At 51.2% G+C, this 20442-nt stretch overlaps 1 protein-coding gene across 4 annotated transcripts in view; it reads right to left on the bottom strand.

Annotated features, from left to right (window-relative positions):
- Positions 1-20442, bottom strand: part of TMEM184B (transmembrane protein 184B) — a 54722-nt gene that overhangs the window by 12706 nt on the left and 21574 nt on the right. For all 4 annotated transcript variants that reach the window (XM_017508979.2, XM_017508977.2, XM_017508978.2 and 1 more), the window contains exons 2-3: positions 12427-12676; positions 10793-10958 (exon numbers count right to left, since the gene is read on the bottom strand). In XM_017508979.2, coding sequence (XP_017364468.1) covers positions 10793-10958; positions 12427-12618 — 358 coding nt within the window. In that variant the 5' untranslated portion in view covers positions 12619-12676. The remainder of the gene's footprint in view (positions 1-10792; positions 10959-12426; positions 12677-20442) is intronic.

A 20442-nucleotide genomic window follows, 5' to 3' on the forward strand; every position in this document is an offset into this window, starting at 1 on the left:
GCATTTTACACCACTCACAGTTGCCCTAATCCATTAAGAGCTCCCATCTCCAAGTATATATCCAAGTATATATACTTGGCACCCCCAAGTACATATCCCCCAGCACTAACCAAGCCTTGTTGTGACTGTCCCTTCACCCTTCACATACATACAGCAGAGGTATGCGATGTGCGTGAGCCTCTTTGGGTTCAGTTTCCTCATCTATCAAAGGGGATCACAGGAACAGCAACTTGGCAGGTGGCTGTGGGTTATGAGCATGAAGGTGCTCAGAAGCGTGTCCGGGCTCGCTGCACTGGGTGTGGGCTGTCACGACCATTACTGTGTATCTGCTGCCTGCAGGCCCAGAAGCTCCCTCCCAGGCGAGCCCATCCCTGCAGGCCACTCCCGAGAAAGGCCTGGCGCCTGGGCTCATGTCCTTTCCTGCATCAAAACACATGTCAGCCGTCAGTACGCTTTCGAATTACATGGCCAAGGTCCATCCGTAACCAGCTCTGCACACAACTGATCAGAATCATCAAATGTCATCGTCTCTCTTAGTTCAAGATTCTTGACCTTTTGCAGGTGCTCTGGGGCCAGTCAGTCTGTAAAATACCAATTTGCTGACAGTTCCCTTTCAAGAATCATTAGTGAGTCGATAATGGATTCCCTAATACTCAGAGAAGTAAGACGAGACAGAATCTCCTCAGACGTGATGCAACCAGCCCAAACTCAACCCCACTGACCATCTGGACACATCAGTCACCCTCCTACGAAGTACAGAGCCCTGTGAAACACCACCTCCAACATCCCAGCAAAGGTGTTTAAAATGGAAAACTCAACACACCCCTGGAAACAAACACAAAGACGCATGCCCTAGATATAAGAAGAGCGGAGAAGTTGAGATGGGGCTGAAGGGAGGTGCTTGGCCAGCAAGCTCACTGCCCACCGCCCCTCCCACCACGGCTCCGGTACCAGACCCCAGAGAGGCCTCAGAGACACAGAATGACTCTAACCTCCCTAACTATCCACCACAGCTGGTGTGCCAGGCTCTGTGCTAAGCCCTGCGGACTCATAAATGACCAAGGGGCCCTCGGGCCAAGTCCAGAGAGCAGCAACCAGCATGAGGGACCAGAGGGCCTCTCTCCTGGCCTGGATAATCAGGCTATGGCTTCTCTGGAGGGTTTTGTCTTAGAGACTGGAAAGCTGATGGCCTTGGGGCCAGTCTCTGAGAGGAGCTCCACCAGCATTGGAATGAGAGTAGGCTGAACCCGCCCACCCCACATGGAACTTTCTGCTCCATTCTAGACGCCAAATCTTCAACTAGAGACAAATGCACACTATCAGGAGAGAAGCACCAGGATGAACACAAAACAAGGACAGTGTTGAAGATATCAGGGGTCACTCTCTTCATAGACGTGACAGGCACCTTGTTCCCAGGGTCAGACAGGACCCACATGGTCCCAGGGGCGGATCCCAGAAGGACTTCCGCTCAATATAAAAAACTATTTCCTTTTTTTTTTTTTTTTTTGTGGCAGGGTCTCACTCTGTTGCCCAGACTACACTGATGCGATCATAGCTCACTGCAGCCTTGACCTCCCAGGCTCAATCGACCCTCTGACCTCAGCCTCCTGAGAAGCTGGGACTATACAGGCATGTGCCACCATGCCTGGACAATTTTTGTGTGTGTGGTTTTTTTTGTAGAGACAGGGTTTCACCATGTTGCCCAGGCTGGTGTTGAACCCCTAGGCTCAAGTGATCCACTGGTCTCAGCCTCCCAAAGTGCTGGAAGTGCAGGTGTGAGCCACCACCCGGCCTGAAAAAAACCACTTCTAATGGGCAGAGTCCAGAGATGGAAGGTGTGAGCTTGCTGCCAGCAGAAGCAATCAGGCTGGGCAACCCCTCTGCAGACTTTCTCAAGGGGTCCCTTCCAAACCCGAGGCTCCAGACTTCTCCCTCGTGGCATTCCTGTCCTTTCAGATCCTGTTTATTCCTGTTTCTCGCCACCCCAAATGCTGCTTCTGGCCTTTCCTCTACTGGCTTCTTTTGAATGGCTTTCTTTCCTCATCAGCAGCTCCTTGAGCCTGAGTAGGAAGCTATAGTCCAAGAGATTGCTCCCCACCCAGCCTCTCAGTGGCCCTGTGACCCTGTAACTGCTACAGGACCCAGCAGTTCTAAGGCTTTGCACGTTCACACCTCCCCCGCCGCCTGCCACCACCATCCCCCCACAGGGAAGGAACTATCCCCACTTATGGAAAAGGAAATTCAGGCATGGAGCACTTAAGACCTTTGCCCCAAGAGCCCCTGGGCTTTGAGAAAAGACTCAGTACTTGCCCTCCCACATTTCTGCCTGCAGCTTCCAGGGTCAGGAGGCAGACATATATATAACTCACTATAACTTCAGTACACACTTGCTGTGCACCTACTGTGAACCACACACTGTGTGTGGGACCTTGATGACCCTGGGCACACTGGGCCATTCTAAGCTCACCTCTTGTGCACACCTTCAGCACCTAAAGCTGGCCTCATACCCCTTCACTCTGCGGCAGAGCAACACTGGTTACTTGGTTATTCTATTTCCGATAACTGGTGGGTGAGCCTGGAAAAGTTAATTTTGCCCGCTTTAGGCTGAAATTTTCTCTGCTCAGAAAACAGGGGCCTAGCTTGTTTAAATTTTTATAAAAGTTTAAAGTTAAAAACAAAAAGAAAAGAAGACAGAGGCCTCAGAACATTCTTCGGCCCTTTTTCAGTGATGGGTGATCATCCCGGACAAGAATGGGCGCAGTGTGTTGCAACCAAGGCGGCAGGGTCTGCACAGCACAAGTGACCCCAGGGTCTAGCTGGGCCAAACGGCTCCTCCTCTCCTCCCTCATGGCTTTTTTGTCCTCTGCTGATCCTGCTTCTTTCTGCTTCTCACCACCCTGAATGCTGTTTCTGACCCCTGACCCCTCTTCTACTGGCTTCTTCTGAACGTCTTTCTGCACTCGGATCTATCGACCTCTTTTTTTTTTGAGATAGAGTCTCGCTCTGTCGCCAGGCTGGAGTGCAGTGGCGCGATTTCAGCTTGCTGCAATCTCTGCCTCCTGGGTTCAAGTGATTCTCCTGTCTCAGCCTCCTGAGTAGCTGGGACTACAGGTGCACACCACCAGCCTGTAATTTTTGTATTTTTAGTAGAGACGGGGTTTCACCATGTTGGCCAGGATGGTCTCGATTTCTTGACCTCATGATCCGCCCGCCATGGCCTCCCAAAGTGCTGGGATTATAGGTGTGAGCCACCGCACTTGGCCACTATTGAGCCCTTATAATCTTTGGCTCTATCTCTTAAGAGCCACGGCCAGCCAGTACTAGGGCCAGCCAGGGAGTCCTGGCAGCAAACTGGCCTTTGGCTCTAGTGTGGCCCTGCATCTGTGGCTCTCGGCTGTGCTCACCCTGGGGGGACAGTGAATGAAGCATCATTCTCTGTTGCTTTCATCCATTAAAATCTCTTTCCCTGACAGAAGTTCACACCTTTCCAGGGGAGAGGCTTGTCCTGTGCTCTCCTTTACCATGCTGGCACAGAGCCCCAGGATTCAGAGACCCCCGGTACGAGTCTGGCCTCTGGCCATTACTATCTGGGTAGCTCTGGACAAGTTTCAGAGCCTATTCTAATTTTTTTCACATATGTAAAATGGGGAGGGTAATATATGCGTTCTGCCAGGTAGTAGGGAGGTGAGAATGAGCTAACAGTGATGAAAAACACATGGCAAAGCTGTGAAATGCCATGCAAACATTCCTAACAAACAGCAACTACATAAAGCGACGTACGGACACCATGTCTCCTGCCTCTGAACCCCAAACCCCACACCTCTGATCACAGAACTCCCCAGGACTGTCTCAGTGTTGTCTTTATGGTCCACCCCCAAACCCCACGATCAAACACTAAATGCATGTAGGGGGCTGGTTCCCACCCTGCCCCCATCTGCCTGCCCCTGTACACCCTCTGGTGACGCATGCCAGCGCTATGTGGATTATAGCCCTCACAGATGGTACGCAGCACCAAGCCCTCTTCCAAGACTCAGCCCTCTCTCTGGAGAACAGGAAACACCAGTCACAGGTTCACAGGCTAAACACACACATATCTCCACTACCTCCCTCCCTACCCTCCTAACGCCACTGAAATGAGAAGGAATGAGGGTGGGGTGGGGAGCAAACCTACAAGGACAAGAGGAATAGCAACAGCCAAGTGACATCAACAAAGCTCTGAAGGCCACATGGTCACTGTTACATGGTGACCGAGTGGTGGATGCTTCGGGGGTGGGAGTGGGGGCCAGAGCCCTAGGAAACCTCAGCACTGCATGTGCCAGGCAGCTCCAGTGGCTGTGGTTGAGGGTGCAGATGCAGAATGCAGAAGCTGGTTAAAAGTCTCCACGTGGAGCCACTGGATTATAATTTACTTTTTTTTTTTTTTTTGAGATGGAGTCTTACTCTTGTTGCCTAGGCTAGAGTACAATGGCACAATCTCGGCTTACCACAACCTCCGCCTCCTCGGTTCAAGCAATTCTCCTGCCTCAGCCTCCCGAGTAGCTGAGATTACAGGCATGCACCACCACACCCAGCTAATTTTTTGTATTTTTAGTAGAGACGGGGTTTCACCATGTTAGGCTGGTCTTGAACTCCTGATTCATGATCCGCCCGCCTCAGCCTCCCCAGGTGTTGGAAGTACGGGCGTGAGCCACCATGCCCGGCCTGATTATAACTTTCAATAGAGGCTGAGATAGCGCTATCCTCAGAACGTGGTCCAGCTGAGGGTGCTAATGGGACAACTTGCAGAAAATCCAAAGACAGCCCAAATATGAAGGGTGAGAGGTCTTCTCATGTCTCTGCCACTCTGCATCATCACTCAGCCTGTTCAGTGTTTTGAGGCAGGAGATGAGAAATTATTCTCTACAGAAACAGGTCCCAGAATTTAAAAAGCCTTCACTTGGTACCTGCCCCCATGCTGCATACAAATGGCCAAGGAAACACCCCATGCTCCATCACCCAATCAGACGGCCCAGCAATTTTTATTTTCTGGGCTGGGAGAGATGAAGTCTTGATCTGTGGCCCAGGCTGGAGTGTAGTGGCACGATCTTGGCTCACCGTAGCCTCAAATTCCTGGTGTTAAGCCATCCTCCCGCCTCAGCCTCCTGAGTTGCTGATATTTTAAGCCCCATTCTTAAATATAAAAAATAGCCTTGAATATAAAAAATAGCCAAGGACACTGATATTTGAGGAGCGCTTTTAACAAGAAGGTCAAAGACCGAGGCGAACAAACAGACGAAAGGAACTTAAGAGAGAGACAATGTAGGTACCAGAAGCAAACTGCAATTAACATCCCCAGCGACCAAAGAACAATATGCTGTCCTGTATCAAGAACAAGGTATCATAAAGAAAAAGAGCAGAGAGAGCTACTGAAATTTTAGAACATGATCAAGGAAATAAAACATTCAACAGAAAAGCTCAAAGGTAAGATTTAAAAAAATAATAATAACCAACAAAAACAAAAAACAAAAACGCTCCTAGAAAACAGAACCAAAAAAGAGCCAGAAAATTATAAATAAAATTTGAGGCTCAATCCAGAAGCACAAGGTCCTACCAGCAGGAATTCCAGAAATGGAGATTGGAAGAGAGTGGAAGGGAAGAAATGCTCAAAGGAACATACAGAAAGACTTCCCAGAACCTTCGGGTAGGAGCATCCACACTGCAAGGGCCCGCCAGGCTGCCACACACAGTGACTATCCCACCTCCTATGAGATTTCAGGACACTAGGGATTAAGATGAGATCCTAAATGCAAAGAGGAGCGGGGGGAAAAAAGAAGAAGAAGGCCGGGCGTGGTGGCTCATGCCTGTAATCCCAGCACTTTGGGAGGCCGAGGTGGGCGGATCATCCAAGGTCAGGAGTTCGAGACCAGCCTGACAAACATGGAGAAACCCCATCTCTACTAAAAATACAAAAAGGTAGCCGGGTGTAGTGGTGGGTGCCTATAATCCCAGCTACTCAGGAGGCTGAGGAAGAAGAATCGCTTGAACCCGGGAGGCAGAAGTTGCAGTGGGCAAAGATTGAGCCATTGCACTCTAGCCTGGGCAACAAGAGTGAAACTCTGTCTCAAAAAAAAAAAAGAAGAGCAAGCAGTCACACATCACATACACGTACAACACACACACATACAGGCACTAGGGATCAAGTACAACAGACTTTCCAGAGATTACATCAGAATCCAAGACTGTGAAGACACACCTTCAAAATTCAAAGGGAGAAGGATTTCCAAGTTAGGACTAGGACTCTCTTTCCCTTGAATACTAACCAAATAGCACAATATAATAAAGATATTTTCAGATTCTACAAAATAAACCTCCCATGCACTCTCTTTCTCAGGAAGCTGCTAGAAGACATGCTCCAGCCAAGCAGAGAGAGCAAACCATGAACAAGGAGGAAACAGCCTCCATGGAACAGGTGACTCTGCACAGGAGAAGCAGTTTCCAGGCTGACGGTGAATGAAGGAGCCAGGGCAACAGCTGAGCAGCGGAGGCCTGGAAAGCAAGGCATTCCCGGCTGCAGCACAGGGAGAAGACTCCAGGAGAAATGTCACCGGGAAAAAGGCAGAACCCAGAGATTCCTGGATTGACCTAGCTTTACTGAGGGCAGGGCTGGCTTTTATTTATTTTTTAAATTCAATTGAAGTATTTAGGAATTAATTAATGATAGGTATGTAGAAAACAGAACATGCTAAAAGAAGACTAGTAGTAACTGGAGCAGAAAAAAAAAGTTACACAAAAAAAGGAAATGGGTTGGGCACCGTGGCTCATGCCTATAATCCTGGCTCTTTGTGAGGCCGAGGTGAAAGGATCATTTGAGCCTGGGGTTCAAGACCACCCTGGGCAACACAGTGAGACTTCTTCTCCAGAAACATTTTTTTAAAAATTAGCGGGGCATGGTGGCACACTTTTTAAAAAATTAGGGGGACATGGTGGCTACTTAGGAGGCTGAGGCAGGAGGGTCACTTGAGCCTGGGAGGTTGAGGCTGCCTTGAGCTGTGATCACTGTGCTACTGCACTCCTGCCTGGGCAACAGAGACCCCAGCTCAAAAAAAAAGTCTGGGAACACTAATAAGCCCCAGCACTGAACAAGGTATACAAACATATAATAATACAAACACTGGGCCAGGCTCAGTGGCTCACGCCTGTAATCCCAGCATTTTGGGAGGCTGAGGCAGGAGGACCACGAGGTCAGGAGATCGAGACCATCCTGGCTAACACAGAGAAACCCATCTCCACTAAAAATACAAAAATTTAGCCAGGTGTGGTGGCATGCACCTGTAGTCCCAGCTACTCGGGAGGCTGAGGCCAGAGAATCACTTGAACCAGGAGGCGGAGGTTGCAGTGAGCTGAGATCACGCCACTGCACTCCAGCCTGGGCAACAAGAGTGAAACCCTGTTTCAAAAAATAATAATAGTAGTAATGCAAACACTGAATGCAGAAAAAAGTGTGAAAAAATTCTGATAGTCACAATGAAAAAATGAGGGAAAGAAGTGTGTGTGTGGCATGTGTGTGCCTGTGTGGGAGGCCAGGGGACAGATACCTAAATCAAAATCTTCCATGCCAGACACAGTGTCTCATGCCTGTATTCCCAGTACTCTGAGAGGCTGAGGTGGGAGGACTCTTTGAGGCCAGGAGTTCGAGACCAGCTTGGGCAACACAGCAAGATCCCATCTCTATAAAAAACTTAAAAATGAGAAAATTAGCCAGGCATGGTGGCATGGTTGAGGCCAGGAACTCAAGGCTGCAGTAGCTATGATTGAGCCACTGCATTGCAGCCTGGGCAACAGAACAAGACCTGTCTCTTAAACAAACAAACAGAGCCCTTCCATAGTAGGAAGTCACCATGTAACGTTACATAAAACTGAAAAACCACACACACACCAAAGTATAGGCATATTTTTAAGTCATTCTAGGAAGAAAACAGCTGAAAGAATTCAAAGCATAGTGAACTTCGGAGTGAGGAGTCGGGGCAGTTTTGTGTTTCAACCCTATGCCTAATTACTTTAATAAACGTAATAAGCAAAATTTTGTTAAAAAAGAAAAAAAGCAAATGACTGCAGTGGCTAGCTCTGAGTGGGCCCTCAGGAGGGGCTGGCTGGACCTGCAGAGTTCTCCAGCCCAGGTGACTCCTGCTCCCACTCCTGGGCCCTCCTGGCCCCTCCTGGGCACTGAGAAGGAAGGGTGGGAAGGGGAAAACATGGGGGGACACTCTGAATTTTAAGGGACTGCCCCATCACTGACTCTGCAGAAGCAGCTGCAAGAGAGGGGCTGAGACCCAGAGCAGTGGTGCAGGGACATGGCAAGGACCAGCACCCGCTGCCTCGGCTGCTAAACGCTGGTGAACTCAGGGGCAGCCTGAACTTCGCCACAGCTGCTGTGTTGTTTGTAAATTCCCTGGGAGAGGCCAGGCTGAAGGGATAATGGAGTTGCTAGGAGATGTGCTTCACAGGGTGGCCAACTTCCTGGGGGACCTCTCCCTGGGCTGGGAGGCAGGTCAGGACAGGCAGGGCCTAAAAAAAGAGGCTTCTGGATCGGGGGGTGCCCACCAGCCATCTGCTGCTGCCTCTGGGGCACAGAGTGAGGGTGAAGCAGAGGCTCCCCTGGCTGTGTGCCCCACCTTCTGCCATGCGCCTGTCTTTGGGGTCCCGCCAAGAAGAGAGCCCACACTTGTCCCCCGACCACACAGGAGGGGCCCGCCTTGGCAGGGAACAGCTTTGTGCTTCTAAAGGAACAGGTGGGCAGAGGCTGCTCCTGGGCACCCACACAAGGCTGGCTACTGAATGGATGAGGATTCTCAGCCCCACCCTTTGCCAATTCCAGCCTTTACTGTGCCCCAGGGACCCAGAGGTTTCCCTGGAGACTTGGCTGCTTCCAGAACATCAGATACGAAGCCCCAGTGAAGCCCTGAGCAGGTCCCCATCTGGCCATAGTATTGTCACTTGGAAAGACAGGACGGAACAGTAGCCTGCGAGGAGGGAGCATGGGAAGTTACCGAGGCCCCACACAGAGGAATGTGAGGCATAGGGCAGGGGTTTAATCGAGTCCCTTATTCATCCAAAAGGGAGGGAGCAGACATCTTCCATGAGCCGGCTCTGTCTGGGTGTGGGCTGCGCCCCATCCTGCTCCAGCAGAGCTAAGTGTGCTCAGGAAGATGGAACAAAAAGCGACGGAATGAAAAGCAAGGTAACATCTAACTGTGGTGGGGCCAAGGACCTGGATGGGTGCTGGGGGTGAGAGTGGCAGGGAACAGACAGATGGAAAGGAGGGGCCCCACACAGAGCAGGAGAAGAGCTTCCAAGGCCAGGGACACGTCAAGCCCTTGAGGCTGGGAAGCACCTGCCTGATGTGGCCGCAGTTCGGGGTGGGCAGGTGGAAATATGAAAGGCTGGGGTGCAGTGGGTTCCTGTTTGGCGCCTTCATTTACTTGCCAAACCTAAAGGCATTTCCTGTGCCCTGTGAGTTCTCAGGGATACACAAGGTTCAATGTAGGCAGGAAGAAAGACTCCAGCTGCCTAGGGGATGAGCCTGTTGCACCCCAATATCCACAGAGCACAGGCCTGGGGCAGCACCCTCCCAGGACACGGAAATAGATAACTTCTGGGCATGGCCAGAGCTGCTCAGCCTGAGATGAGGAAAATCACATCTGGTCACTTTATCTAAAACCAGCAGTGCAGGTGTGGGTAGGAAACAAGAAACCTCACGCTCTGAGAAGAGGGTGGGTATCAATGCAGGGGTCTTATTTTTGTTTTTTTGAGACAGAGTTTGTTGTCCAGGCTGGAATGCAATGGAGCAATCACAGCTCACCGCAGCCTCTGCCTCCCAGGTTCAAGCAATTCTCCTGCCTCAGCTTCCCGAGTAGCTGGGATTACAGGCATGCACCACCACAGCCGGCTGATTTTTTTATTTTTAGTAGAGACAGGGTTTCTCCACACTGGTCATGTTGGTCTCAAACTCCTGACCTCAGGTGATCCACCAGCCTCAACCTCCTGAAGTGCTAGGATTACTGGTGTGAGCCACTGGGCCCGGCCCAACATAGCGGTCTTGAATTGAGGAACTCCTTCTCTCCATTCCTGCTGGTCTGTCCAGGGCAGACCTGGGCATCGCTGGCCTCTGACGGAGGAGGAATGCCTGGGACCTGCCCAAGACAGGTCAGGGGACAGCTCCCGTGACAGCAGCATCCTGATCTTGTGGTGACTGTCTGCGGCCACAGACACCCACAGGGCAGCAGGGGTGAGGCTGGTTTCTCTTGGCAACCCAGCTCCAGGCCTGTGGTCAGAGCTCAGGACAGGAGCGGGTCAAGTTTCCACTCCACACCCAGAACCAAGTCCCCAAAAGGAATCGAGTCCTCTTCCTGGGTGGCACAGCAGGGAACCCACTCGTGGAACAAAGCCCTCAGAATTAAAACCCATGGGGACAGACGCCCAGCCCTGCCACTGACTTGCTGGGGTCCCTGGACGGGTCCCTACCCAACTGTACCTGGGGTCTCTACAAACAGACCACTTGCTTGCTGCCCCCACCCCACCCGAAATGCTGGCATTAAGAAATGTGACCCAAGTGGATGGCCCCTACTTCCAGGTACCTGCGAGGTGAGGCTGTGGCTGCATGCACTGTTAGCTGTCAGTTTGGGACAGAAACACTACAGTGGGTAAAGAATTGAGGGGTATGTCAACATAGTCCTTGTGAGGCCCCTCAGGGAGGAATGTGGGGAGAGAAGCTTCCCGGCCCCCGGGTAGCCCCCCGCCCCTTGCCCATCCTCACCCTCGTAGCAGTCTCGGACGGTGCCGAAGTACACGTAGTACTGGTCGTTGGTGAAGAAGAGGAGGCTGAGCCAGGAGTCAAAGGCGTAGATGGGCACGATGAAGAGGATGCGCACAATGTAGCGCTGCTCGTTGGGGCAGCTGTAGCAGCGCAGGTGCATGTAGATCTGGGGGCAGAGGCGCGGGGTCAGCTGGGGACCTTCCTGTCCGCAGGGATGGGAGGGCGGGTGGGCTTCCGGCTCTGCCACCAACTCATCTGTGACCCGATGCACGTGACCTACCCCTGAACTCAGAGCCCTGCTCTCCAAAATGCAGATGACAAGACTTGCCTCCCAAGACCACTGTGAGACTCAGACCAGTGGGCATGCACAAGGCTCGTGGCGCGCATGCAGTGGTGCCTGTGGGGCGGCCTCACAGGTGCAGGTGGCAGTGAGCTCACACCCCAGACCACAGGAGGGCCAATGACAAGGATGGAAATCCAGTTTCCACAAGCTCCCGAGGGGACCTCACCCATAGGCAGCTCTGGGCCATCAGTGTGTGCCCTTTCTCTCTGCCTCACTCCAGCTGTGACTGTGGCAGCACTGAGCTAAGTCACCTGGGTTGCAGGCCTGCCCTGTCCCTTAACTTGTGGCAACACAGATGGGGCCCTCACTCTATGGCAGGTGGACACGCTTCCTGGCTGAGTGGCTGCAGGGATGTCCTCAGGCTGTGCTTCATCCTCCCGTCTGGTAAACAGAGACAGCACTGCCTGCCTCACCAGGAGGTTAGGAGAATGACATGCTACTTTTAGGAAGCAGAGGGAAAAACTAAAAGCTACACACAAATGCCAAGAACTGCTCTACCACGGTCCTCAGTCCTGGCAGCCCCTGGGTGTCTCGTCCCAGCTCTCATGAAATCACACGTGGCCCAGCCAAGCCCCGGGCTAGGGAGGAAAAGAACAAAATATTCTCTATCTGCTATGAGCCAAAAGCCTTGGACACAAATGGGTTCTAAATGGGATGGGGACATAGAGCAGCTGGCAAGGGGCTGACTGGGAAACCCAGGCAGACGCCCTGCCCCTCTCCACTGGACCACCTTCAAACCCCTGCAGGTCGCCAAGACCCGTCCCAGCCAACAGCAGTCTCCTCTGGGGTCACGAGTACAGGCAGATGGGAGACTCGACTTCCATCCCAGTCTGCCACCAATTTCCAAGTGACCAAGCTAGTTCCTCTCCCCCTCCCCCTCTGACTCTCCATTTTCTCATCTGCAAAGGGGTCCCTGTCCCTGTACTCCTGCAGTTCTAGGCTCTCTGCTGCTTAGGCTGGACCTGAAACTAGTTCCAGCCAATGGAAGGTGAACGGAGTGACGAGTGTCACCTCTGGATTGAGGTGGTTCAATATCCAGAGGGCCTTCACACACTCCCTGCTGCCAGGTGTCAGAGGGCCGAGCCTTGAAGCCGGAGCCACACATCAAAACCTGCACTGCCCTGGGCCCTGGGACGTGGGCAAGAAGCCGACTTCTATCAAGGGAAGCCTCTGAGAACACAGGGCTTACCTGTGTTCTTACTGCAGCACAGCCTGGCCTAGCCTAACTCACACTCTGCTGGGCTAGGAACCTCTCAGGATGCTTCTAGAAGCCCCCTGCCAGGCTTGGTACCTGGTGGCATGTGATGAGCAGGGCCGTCCACACGAAGAAGCCGGAGATGGCCTGAGCGGCAGTTGTCATCAGGAATACAGGCTGCTCCATGGCGGTGGGGCTGCCCTCAGGGATCACGGAGACGCTGGGAGAGGCTGCTGCAGTCGTGGGCGACACTGGATCCGGGGCCAGCACAGCCCCCCTCACTGTCATGATGCCCGGCAGCAGGAGGCCTCCTGAGGGAAACCCTTGCAGTAAGTGACAAGCTAGCCTAGAGAGAAGAAATTGCAATGTGAGTCTCCTCCCAGGGTAAGTGGCAGCGTTGGAAAGAACCTTCCAGGTCTCTCTACCTACCTCTTGACCATATCTCAACTGACCCCAACCATCACCCTGCCCCAACCAGCCTCCCTCCTGGATTGATACAACAGGCCCTTGACCCGTTTCTCTGCTTCTGCCCTTGCCTCTGATGATCAGTCCCTACCCAGCAGTCTTGTGACCCTTCCAAGGCTTAGCCAGTACTGGCCACCCCCACTCAAAACTCTCCAATAGCTCCCAGCTCCTCTGGAGTAAAAACCACAGTCCTTACAACAGCCCAAAGGACTCGATGGCCCTCCTGGCCTCTATGATCTCAGCTCCTACAGTTTCCACTTCCATCCTCAGCTGCAGCCACACTGGCCTCTTTGCTGTTCCTTCAACATACTAAGCCCACTTCTGCCACAGGCCTTTGCACTGGCTGTCTCTGCCCAGCCACACAGCTCCCTCCCACCTTTCCTTTAGGTCTCGACCTTGACCACCATGCAAACATGTCAGCCTCTCCCAGGCCGAGCTTCACCATCTTTTCCTCCACAGCACTCATTACATCAACACCACCTAACTCGATTCACTCACATATTGATTAACTGTCCCCCCAACCCCACCTAGAACGCAGGCTCCCTGGGGACAGCAGCTCTATTCAGGACTGGACAGGCAGCACTGAGAACCATGGGCACACGACAGACATTTGGGAACTTCCTGCTGGGCCTGAACACCTTTGTACCCCTGAACCAGTAAAACCACTTGACTGCTGAGGTCTCCTCTGAGGGCTTGTGTGTGTTCTTCGCCATGTCCACCCCTTTCCCTAATGACTGACCCACTCCCCACCATCCAGCTGTGCTGTTTTGGAGACTGTGGCTCCTCCCCAGTCTGTGCACCTCTAAACTCTGATCTTTTAACCCAGCCCATGTGCCACCCCTCCTGCAAGCCGCCTGCACACCTCCAGTTCTCAGAGACTTCTAGCTATTCCGCGTCCTTCTTGTCGTAATGCACGGATCACACTACTCACGGTTCATGCTCCTGCTTACTCTTTGAGGCAAGACCCTAGCACCCCCAGCCCACTTATAATATTTATTATTATTGTTGTTATTTTGAGGCAGGGTCTCACTCTGTCACCCAGGCTGGAGTGCAGTGGTGCAATCTCGGCTCAGTGCAGCTTCTGCCTCCCGGACTCAAGTAATCCTCCTGCCATAGCCTCCTGAGAAGCTGGGATTACAGGCGTATGCCACCATGCCTGGCTAATTTTCTAATTTTTTTTGTAGAGATGGGGTCTCCCTATGTTGCCCGGTCTTGAACGCCTGGCCTCAAGCAATCCTCCTGCCTCATCCTCCCAAAATGCTGGGATTATAGGCGTGGGCCATCATGCCTGGCCTATCTATTGATTTTCATGGCTCGTTTCTAAAGAATTTGAGGTGCCTCACAGCGAAACAAAGAATAGTGGTAGAGCTGTCATGAATGAGATTAGTGCCCTCATAAAAGGAACCTCAGGTAATTGCGGAGCCCCTTCCACCACATGAGGACACAAGAAGAAGGCTCTGTCTACAAACCAAAAAGTGAGCCCTCTCCACACACTGCATCTACCAGCACCTTGATCTTTGTCTTCCAGCCTCCAGAACTGTGAGAAAGGAGGCAGCTTATTTAGTCTTAAGTCATAGTGGCTCAAAACTAAGGCAGGAGCCTGGCCGTACCCTCTACCCACAGCCCTGATGGGGCATCCCTTTCAGTCCAGCCACCTGCTGACAGGCTGGTCAATGCCATCCAGCAAACACCCCCGCCCACATCACCAACTCTGTCAATAACCCGTGACGCAACAATTTCAAAAGATGCAAAGTGCAGTGTGTGGGCACTGTTGAAAGAGCCTGGCCGGAGCATGAGCACCAGCTACGCTGCCGTGTGGGTTCCCTGGTCCAAAACTGAGCTCAGAAAATGAGCAAACCCCAATCCCCAACCATCTTGGTCTGAACCCAGAGGTCAACCTAGATGGTCTCAAGATCCCTTCCAAGCCTGCAAGCTGGTATTTAAATCAGAATATCCTGACACTGACGGAGGTTTCACTGGGCCTTCCCGAGTGCAGTGGCCTGTAGCCTGGCCCTGTGATGCAGAGGATTCTGCGCCCGCTGTCGGTCTGCACTGCTTGCCTGTGCCCCGGCTCCTCACCAGTGGCCGCAGCATCTCCACCACCATTTTGGCTCTTAGCTGTAAGTGTGCACCCTAGGAGAGCCCTTTACATTTCTATTTTCCCACACATACATGATCTCTTAACACACCAGTTGAGACACAAATCCAGATTAAAACTCAAAAACAGAGAAGGCTTCTATATAAAGAAATTCAAAAATGGAGAAGGTGTCTATATAAAGACCGGTGGCAAGCTTCGAAAAAGACACAGTGACAAGTCCAAGAATAACTCCTGTTTAAGGATGGTTGCAAAACTGAAAACCAGTGCCAGAAATATTTCTTGAAAAAGACTTGGGTTGTAAATCATCATCTTTGTCTACCATTGTTGTAACTGAGCGAGTTAGAAGGAATGTGCCACCCAATGAGTTCCAAATTAAGAGTCCTTTTTTAATTAGCCAGCGACAGAGAGACGGCTAGCGCTCAAAATTCTCTCGGCCCCAAGGAAGGGGCTTGATTATCTTTTATACTTTGATTTAGGTAGCGGAGGGGAAGCCTAGCTGAAGCAGAATTTGCAGAAAAGCAGGTTAGAGGAAGCGGCTGTGAGCACAGGTGTCACCAAGAAGGGGGGTGTTCAGGCTCCTTCTACACAATGATCAAAGGGAAATCTTTTTCTTACAAAAGCTGGTGGGGAGGTGGTGGTATGCCAAGCACGATGCAGTTACAATGGTTACAAGTGTTAGGAACAGTGCGCTTCAACACTTCTAAGTGCAGCGTGACCCAGTTATGCACTCAGGGGGCTGTGGTAGGGAAGGGGAAGCCAGGTTGGAGTTTACAGCTAAGATGGAGTCAGTGATGCTAGCCCAGGGTAGGTTATTACACCATCCCAAATTAAATGATGGGGAATTGTGGGGGGACCAGAGGAAGTACAAATACTCCTAAATCTTCACCTTCCCGGGTGGGCGCGTTGGCTCACATCTGTAATCCCAGCACTTTGGGAGGCCAACGTGGGCGGATCACCTGAGGTCGGGAGTTTGAGACAGCCTGGCCAACATGGAGAAACCCCATCTCTACTAAAAATACAAAATTAGCCAGGCATGGTGGTGCACGCCTGTAATCCCAGCTACTTGGAAGGCTGAGGCAGGAGAATCACTTGAACCCAGGAGGCAGAAGTGGTAAGCAGAGATCGCGCCGTTACACTACAGCCTGGGCAACAAGAGCGAAACTCAATCTCAAAAAAAAAAAAACAAAAAAAACTTCACCTTCCTAGCAAGGTGCAGGGGGATGTCAAAGGCTGTTCTGTTCATGACTAAACGCAGTGTTGAGAAGCCCCCCACTTGAACTCCCTTGCTGGAGGCACCCCCCAAGAACAGACCCGAGCCAGGGCTGGGATCTGGGTGAAGGCTGCAGGGCAGCTTCTTCCTGCGGCTTTGCTCACTCACATGCACATGCCCGCTCGGCATTCAGGGCCCCTTCACATTCCTCATGTAGGTCGTTTATTTCACAAGAGGAAACGCACCCAGAGATGTGAGTGACTTACCCCCAAATCAGAGCCAGGACTCAAAGCCACGTCCTATAAACACATTGTCTCCCTACCTCCCACAAAGTGGGGGGACCTAGCTGAGTCACCTTCCCTGCTCCAGAGCCTCCTAACAACACATAGCCATGCCCATCCTTCCACAGTCTCCAGACTCCTGTAGCAGGAGGGGAGGCAGGTCCCCCATGGCGGAGGAGAAGCCATCATGGCTGGGAGTGTTTCTGCAGCGCGACCCAGGCTGGCCACATTTCTGCACTGGGGCCCATTCATAAACAACTTAGTTTACTCCTGGGCAGCCCTGGCGGTTTACAAAGCATTTCTCCAAACATTATCTCATATATTTTCTCAAGGCAACTTTGAAGTAAGTAACATTATCTCCACCTTAGAGATGAGGAAAATGAAGCAGAACTTGGTTTTACAGCCACCCAGGATGACAACGATTCAGGGGTTTTCATAATTCCCCAAAATCCTTAAAGCAATATTCTAGCTCCTAGGCGCATGGTCTCCAACACCCAAGAGAGTAGGTGCAGGCAGCTGCTGGAAGGCCCAGAGCTCGCCTTGCTCTCTGGACCCAAGGCAGCACACGGAGGCTGTCAAACATACTCCCAAGCCAGCTGCCACAAGGCAAGACTCTGCTAACTGTTCACACTGAGTGATGGGTCTGGGGACAGGGTAGGGACTGGGATTTGACCCTTTCACACTCTGTACAGGCATCTACAGGGAAGCTGCCTGCCCAGGTCCCACAAGCAAGCAAGACGTTCACCTGGCACAGCCTGTGGACCCTGGGGAAGGAGTGGCAATGCCATTTGATGCAGCTTCTTTACTCCTGTGGGGTAAGGAGTGGGGAAGGGCTCCACCCATGTCTCCCCTCTTCCAATGCAGTCCATGCAAACGAATGAGGCTCCGAATTCCAGCTGCTCTGGCAGGACCCCATTATCTTTTTTTTTTGAGACAGAGTTTTGCTGTTGCTCAGGCTGGAGTGCAATGGCATGATCACAACTCACTGCAGCCTTGACCCCCCCGGGCCCAAGTCATCCTCCCACCTCAGCCTCCCAAGTAGCTGGGACCACATGCATGTGCCACCACTGTCCAACAAAATTTTTTTTTTTTTTTTGAGACAGGATTTCGCTCTGTCGCCCAGGCTGGAGTGCAGTGGTGTGATCTCAGCTCACTGCAACCTCTGCCTCCTGGAATCAAACCATCCTCCAACCTCAGCCTCCCAAGTAGCTGGGACTACAGGCATGAGCCACCATGCCCGGCTAATTTTTATATTTTTTTTGTAGGAATGAGGTTTCACCATGTTACTCAAGCTGGTCTTGGGCTACTGGGCTCAAGTGATCCTCCCGTCTCAGCCTCCCAAAGTGCTGGGATTATAGGCGTGGGCCACTGCAACTGTCTTCCATTATTTTCCTAATTGACCAAGTGTTAAACTTCTGCCAGGGACATGGCAGAGAGTCCTGAGGGAAGATGTTGAAATCATCCTTCTAACAAGTTCTGAGGCCTCTGGACTCCATGCTGGGCACCGGAAGACCCAGCCTCAGCCTTTAAGGTGGTCTAAGCCACTCTTCATGCCTACTCTACGCCGCAGGCAGGAGTGACCTGGAGGCCTCTTCCCTTTGCACTGCTGAGGTGAGTGCCTAGCACTACAGGAGCCTAGAGCAAGCATCGGGCTTGGCCAGGCTCGGGAGGGTTCAGGGAAGGCTTCCATGACGTGGGGACATAACCAAGCTTCCGCTGTGAGTCACCCAACAGGACTCCCACCGGACTCCACCACATGCAACCTATTCGGGTGACTTCTCCCAGAGCCTCAGTTTCTTCACTGTAATATTTCAGGAAAACTATATAATTGATAAGGGGCAGTTCTAGGTAACAGAAGTCCCATTAACAAATGGAGACATGGCCCAGCACAGTGGCTCATGCCTGTAATCCCAGCACTTTGGGAGGCCAAGGTAGGTGCATCACTTGAGGTCAGGAATTCAAGACGAGCCTGACCAACAGGGTGAAACACCATCTCTAGTAAAAATACAAAAATTAGCTGGGTGTGGTGACATGCACCTGTGATCCCAGCTACTCAGGAGGCTAAGGCAAGGGAATCACTTGAACCCAGGAGACAGAGGTTGCAGTGAGCTGAGACTGTGCCATTGCACTCCAGCCTGGGCAACAGAGCGAGACTCCACCTCAAAAATAAAAATAACTAAATGGAGACAGAATAATAGAACTAAAAGCAACCATTGTGCAACTCCTAATACAAATGATGACACAGATATGAACGATAAAACCAGAAGGTGAATGGCTGGTGGGGAATTCGGTGATGGAAAAACCAGGCAGCATCCTCCAAACCCACAGTCAACATCAATGCCACAGAAACAAGGCAGCCAGGTGTTTTGAGGCTTCTGACAGATGCACAGGAAGCAAACAGCACCACCTACAAAGGACTCTTACAACACATACGAGGACTCTTCCGGGATTCTTCCAGAAACATGACGTGGAATCTAAACAAACCTCCAGAACGAACCACCAGGACCCAGGAACTAGAGAGGGCAGAGGAAAAGATGACACCAGGAGGAATCAGCAGCCATTCTGTACTGTGGGACAGTCCACAGGTCCTGTGACCTGAGTTTTCAACAAATTAACAGCTTAAAAACAAAGGTGGTGCCGGGCGCAGTGGCTCACGCCTGTAATCCCAGCACTTTGGGAGGCTGAGGCAGGTGGATCACGAGGTCAAGAGATCAAGACCATCCTGGTCAACATGGTGAAACCCCCTAAAAATACAAAACTTAGCTGGGTGTGGTGGTGCACACCTGTAATCCCAGCTACTCAGGAGGCTGAGGCAGGAGAATCACTTGAACCTGGGAGGTAGAGGTTGCAGTGAGCAGAGATCGCACCACCACACTACAACCTGGTGACAAGCAAGGCTCCGTCTCAAAAAAAAAAAAAAAAAAAAAAGTGGCTCAGGTTAGTGAATAAGAGAGTTGAGGGACACAACTAAACACAAGGTGTTTGGGTCCTAACGCTAACAAACCAACAATTAAAAGACATCTTTGAAATAAGTAACACCCAGGAAATTCTTGTCAATTTCCTTAGGTGTGATAATGGCATAGTGAGTATGTAAAAATAAAATTCCTTATCAGCAGAGGAAGAATAATCTTTTTAACAAATATTGCTAAACCACTGGACATCCAGAAGTCAACAACAACAGTAATAATAATAATAATAAACGTTGGTCAGGTGTGGTGGTGAAGACCTGTAATCCCAGCTCTTTGGGAGACCGAGTCGGGTGGATCACTTGAGGCCTCGAGTTCGAGACCAGCCAGGGCAACACAGCAAAACCCTCTCTCTACCAAAAATACAAAAATTAACTGGGTATAGTGGGATGTGCTTGCAATCCCTAGCTATTTGGGAGGCTGCGGCAGGAGAATCACCTGAACCCGGGAGGCAGGGGTTACCGTGAGCTGAGATCGCTGCACTCCAGCCCAGGCAGTATCTCAAAAATAAATAAATAAATAATAAACCTTAACCTAAATCCTTATACCATATACAAAAATTAATTCAAAATAAATCGCAGATTTAAATGTAAAATGTAAAACTCTAAAACTTTTAGAAGACAGGGGAAAATATCTGAAACCTAGAGATAGCCAAGTGTTAGACTTGACACCAAAAGCATGATCCATAAAAGGAAAAAACTGATAAACTGGACTACAAGAAAAGAAAAAACGTTTGCATTATGAGAAAACAAGCCACAGATCTGGTAATTAACTAGCATTGGGAATCTATCAAGAATGCTCAAAAAGCTCCACAGGCCAGGTGTGGTGGCTCACACCTGTAATCCCAGCACTTTGGGAGGCCAAGGTGGGCGGGATCACCTGAGGTCAGAAGTTCAAGATCAGCCTGGCTAACATGGCGAAACCCAGTCTCTACTAAAAAAAACAAAAATTGGCCAGGTGTGGTGGCAGGCGCCTATAATCCCAGCTACTCAGGAGGCTGAGGCAGAAGAATCACTTGAACCCAGGAGGCACAGGTTACAGTGAGCCAAGATTGCACCAAGCACTCCAGCCTAGGGGACAGAGCCAGAATCT

This window comes from Cebus imitator, unplaced genomic scaffold (assembly GCF_001604975.1).
Source record: "Cebus imitator isolate Cc_AM_T3 unplaced genomic scaffold, Cebus_imitator-1.0 Scaffold404, whole genome shotgun sequence".
Taxonomy (NCBI): Eukaryota; Metazoa; Chordata; class Mammalia; order Primates; family Cebidae; genus Cebus; species Cebus imitator.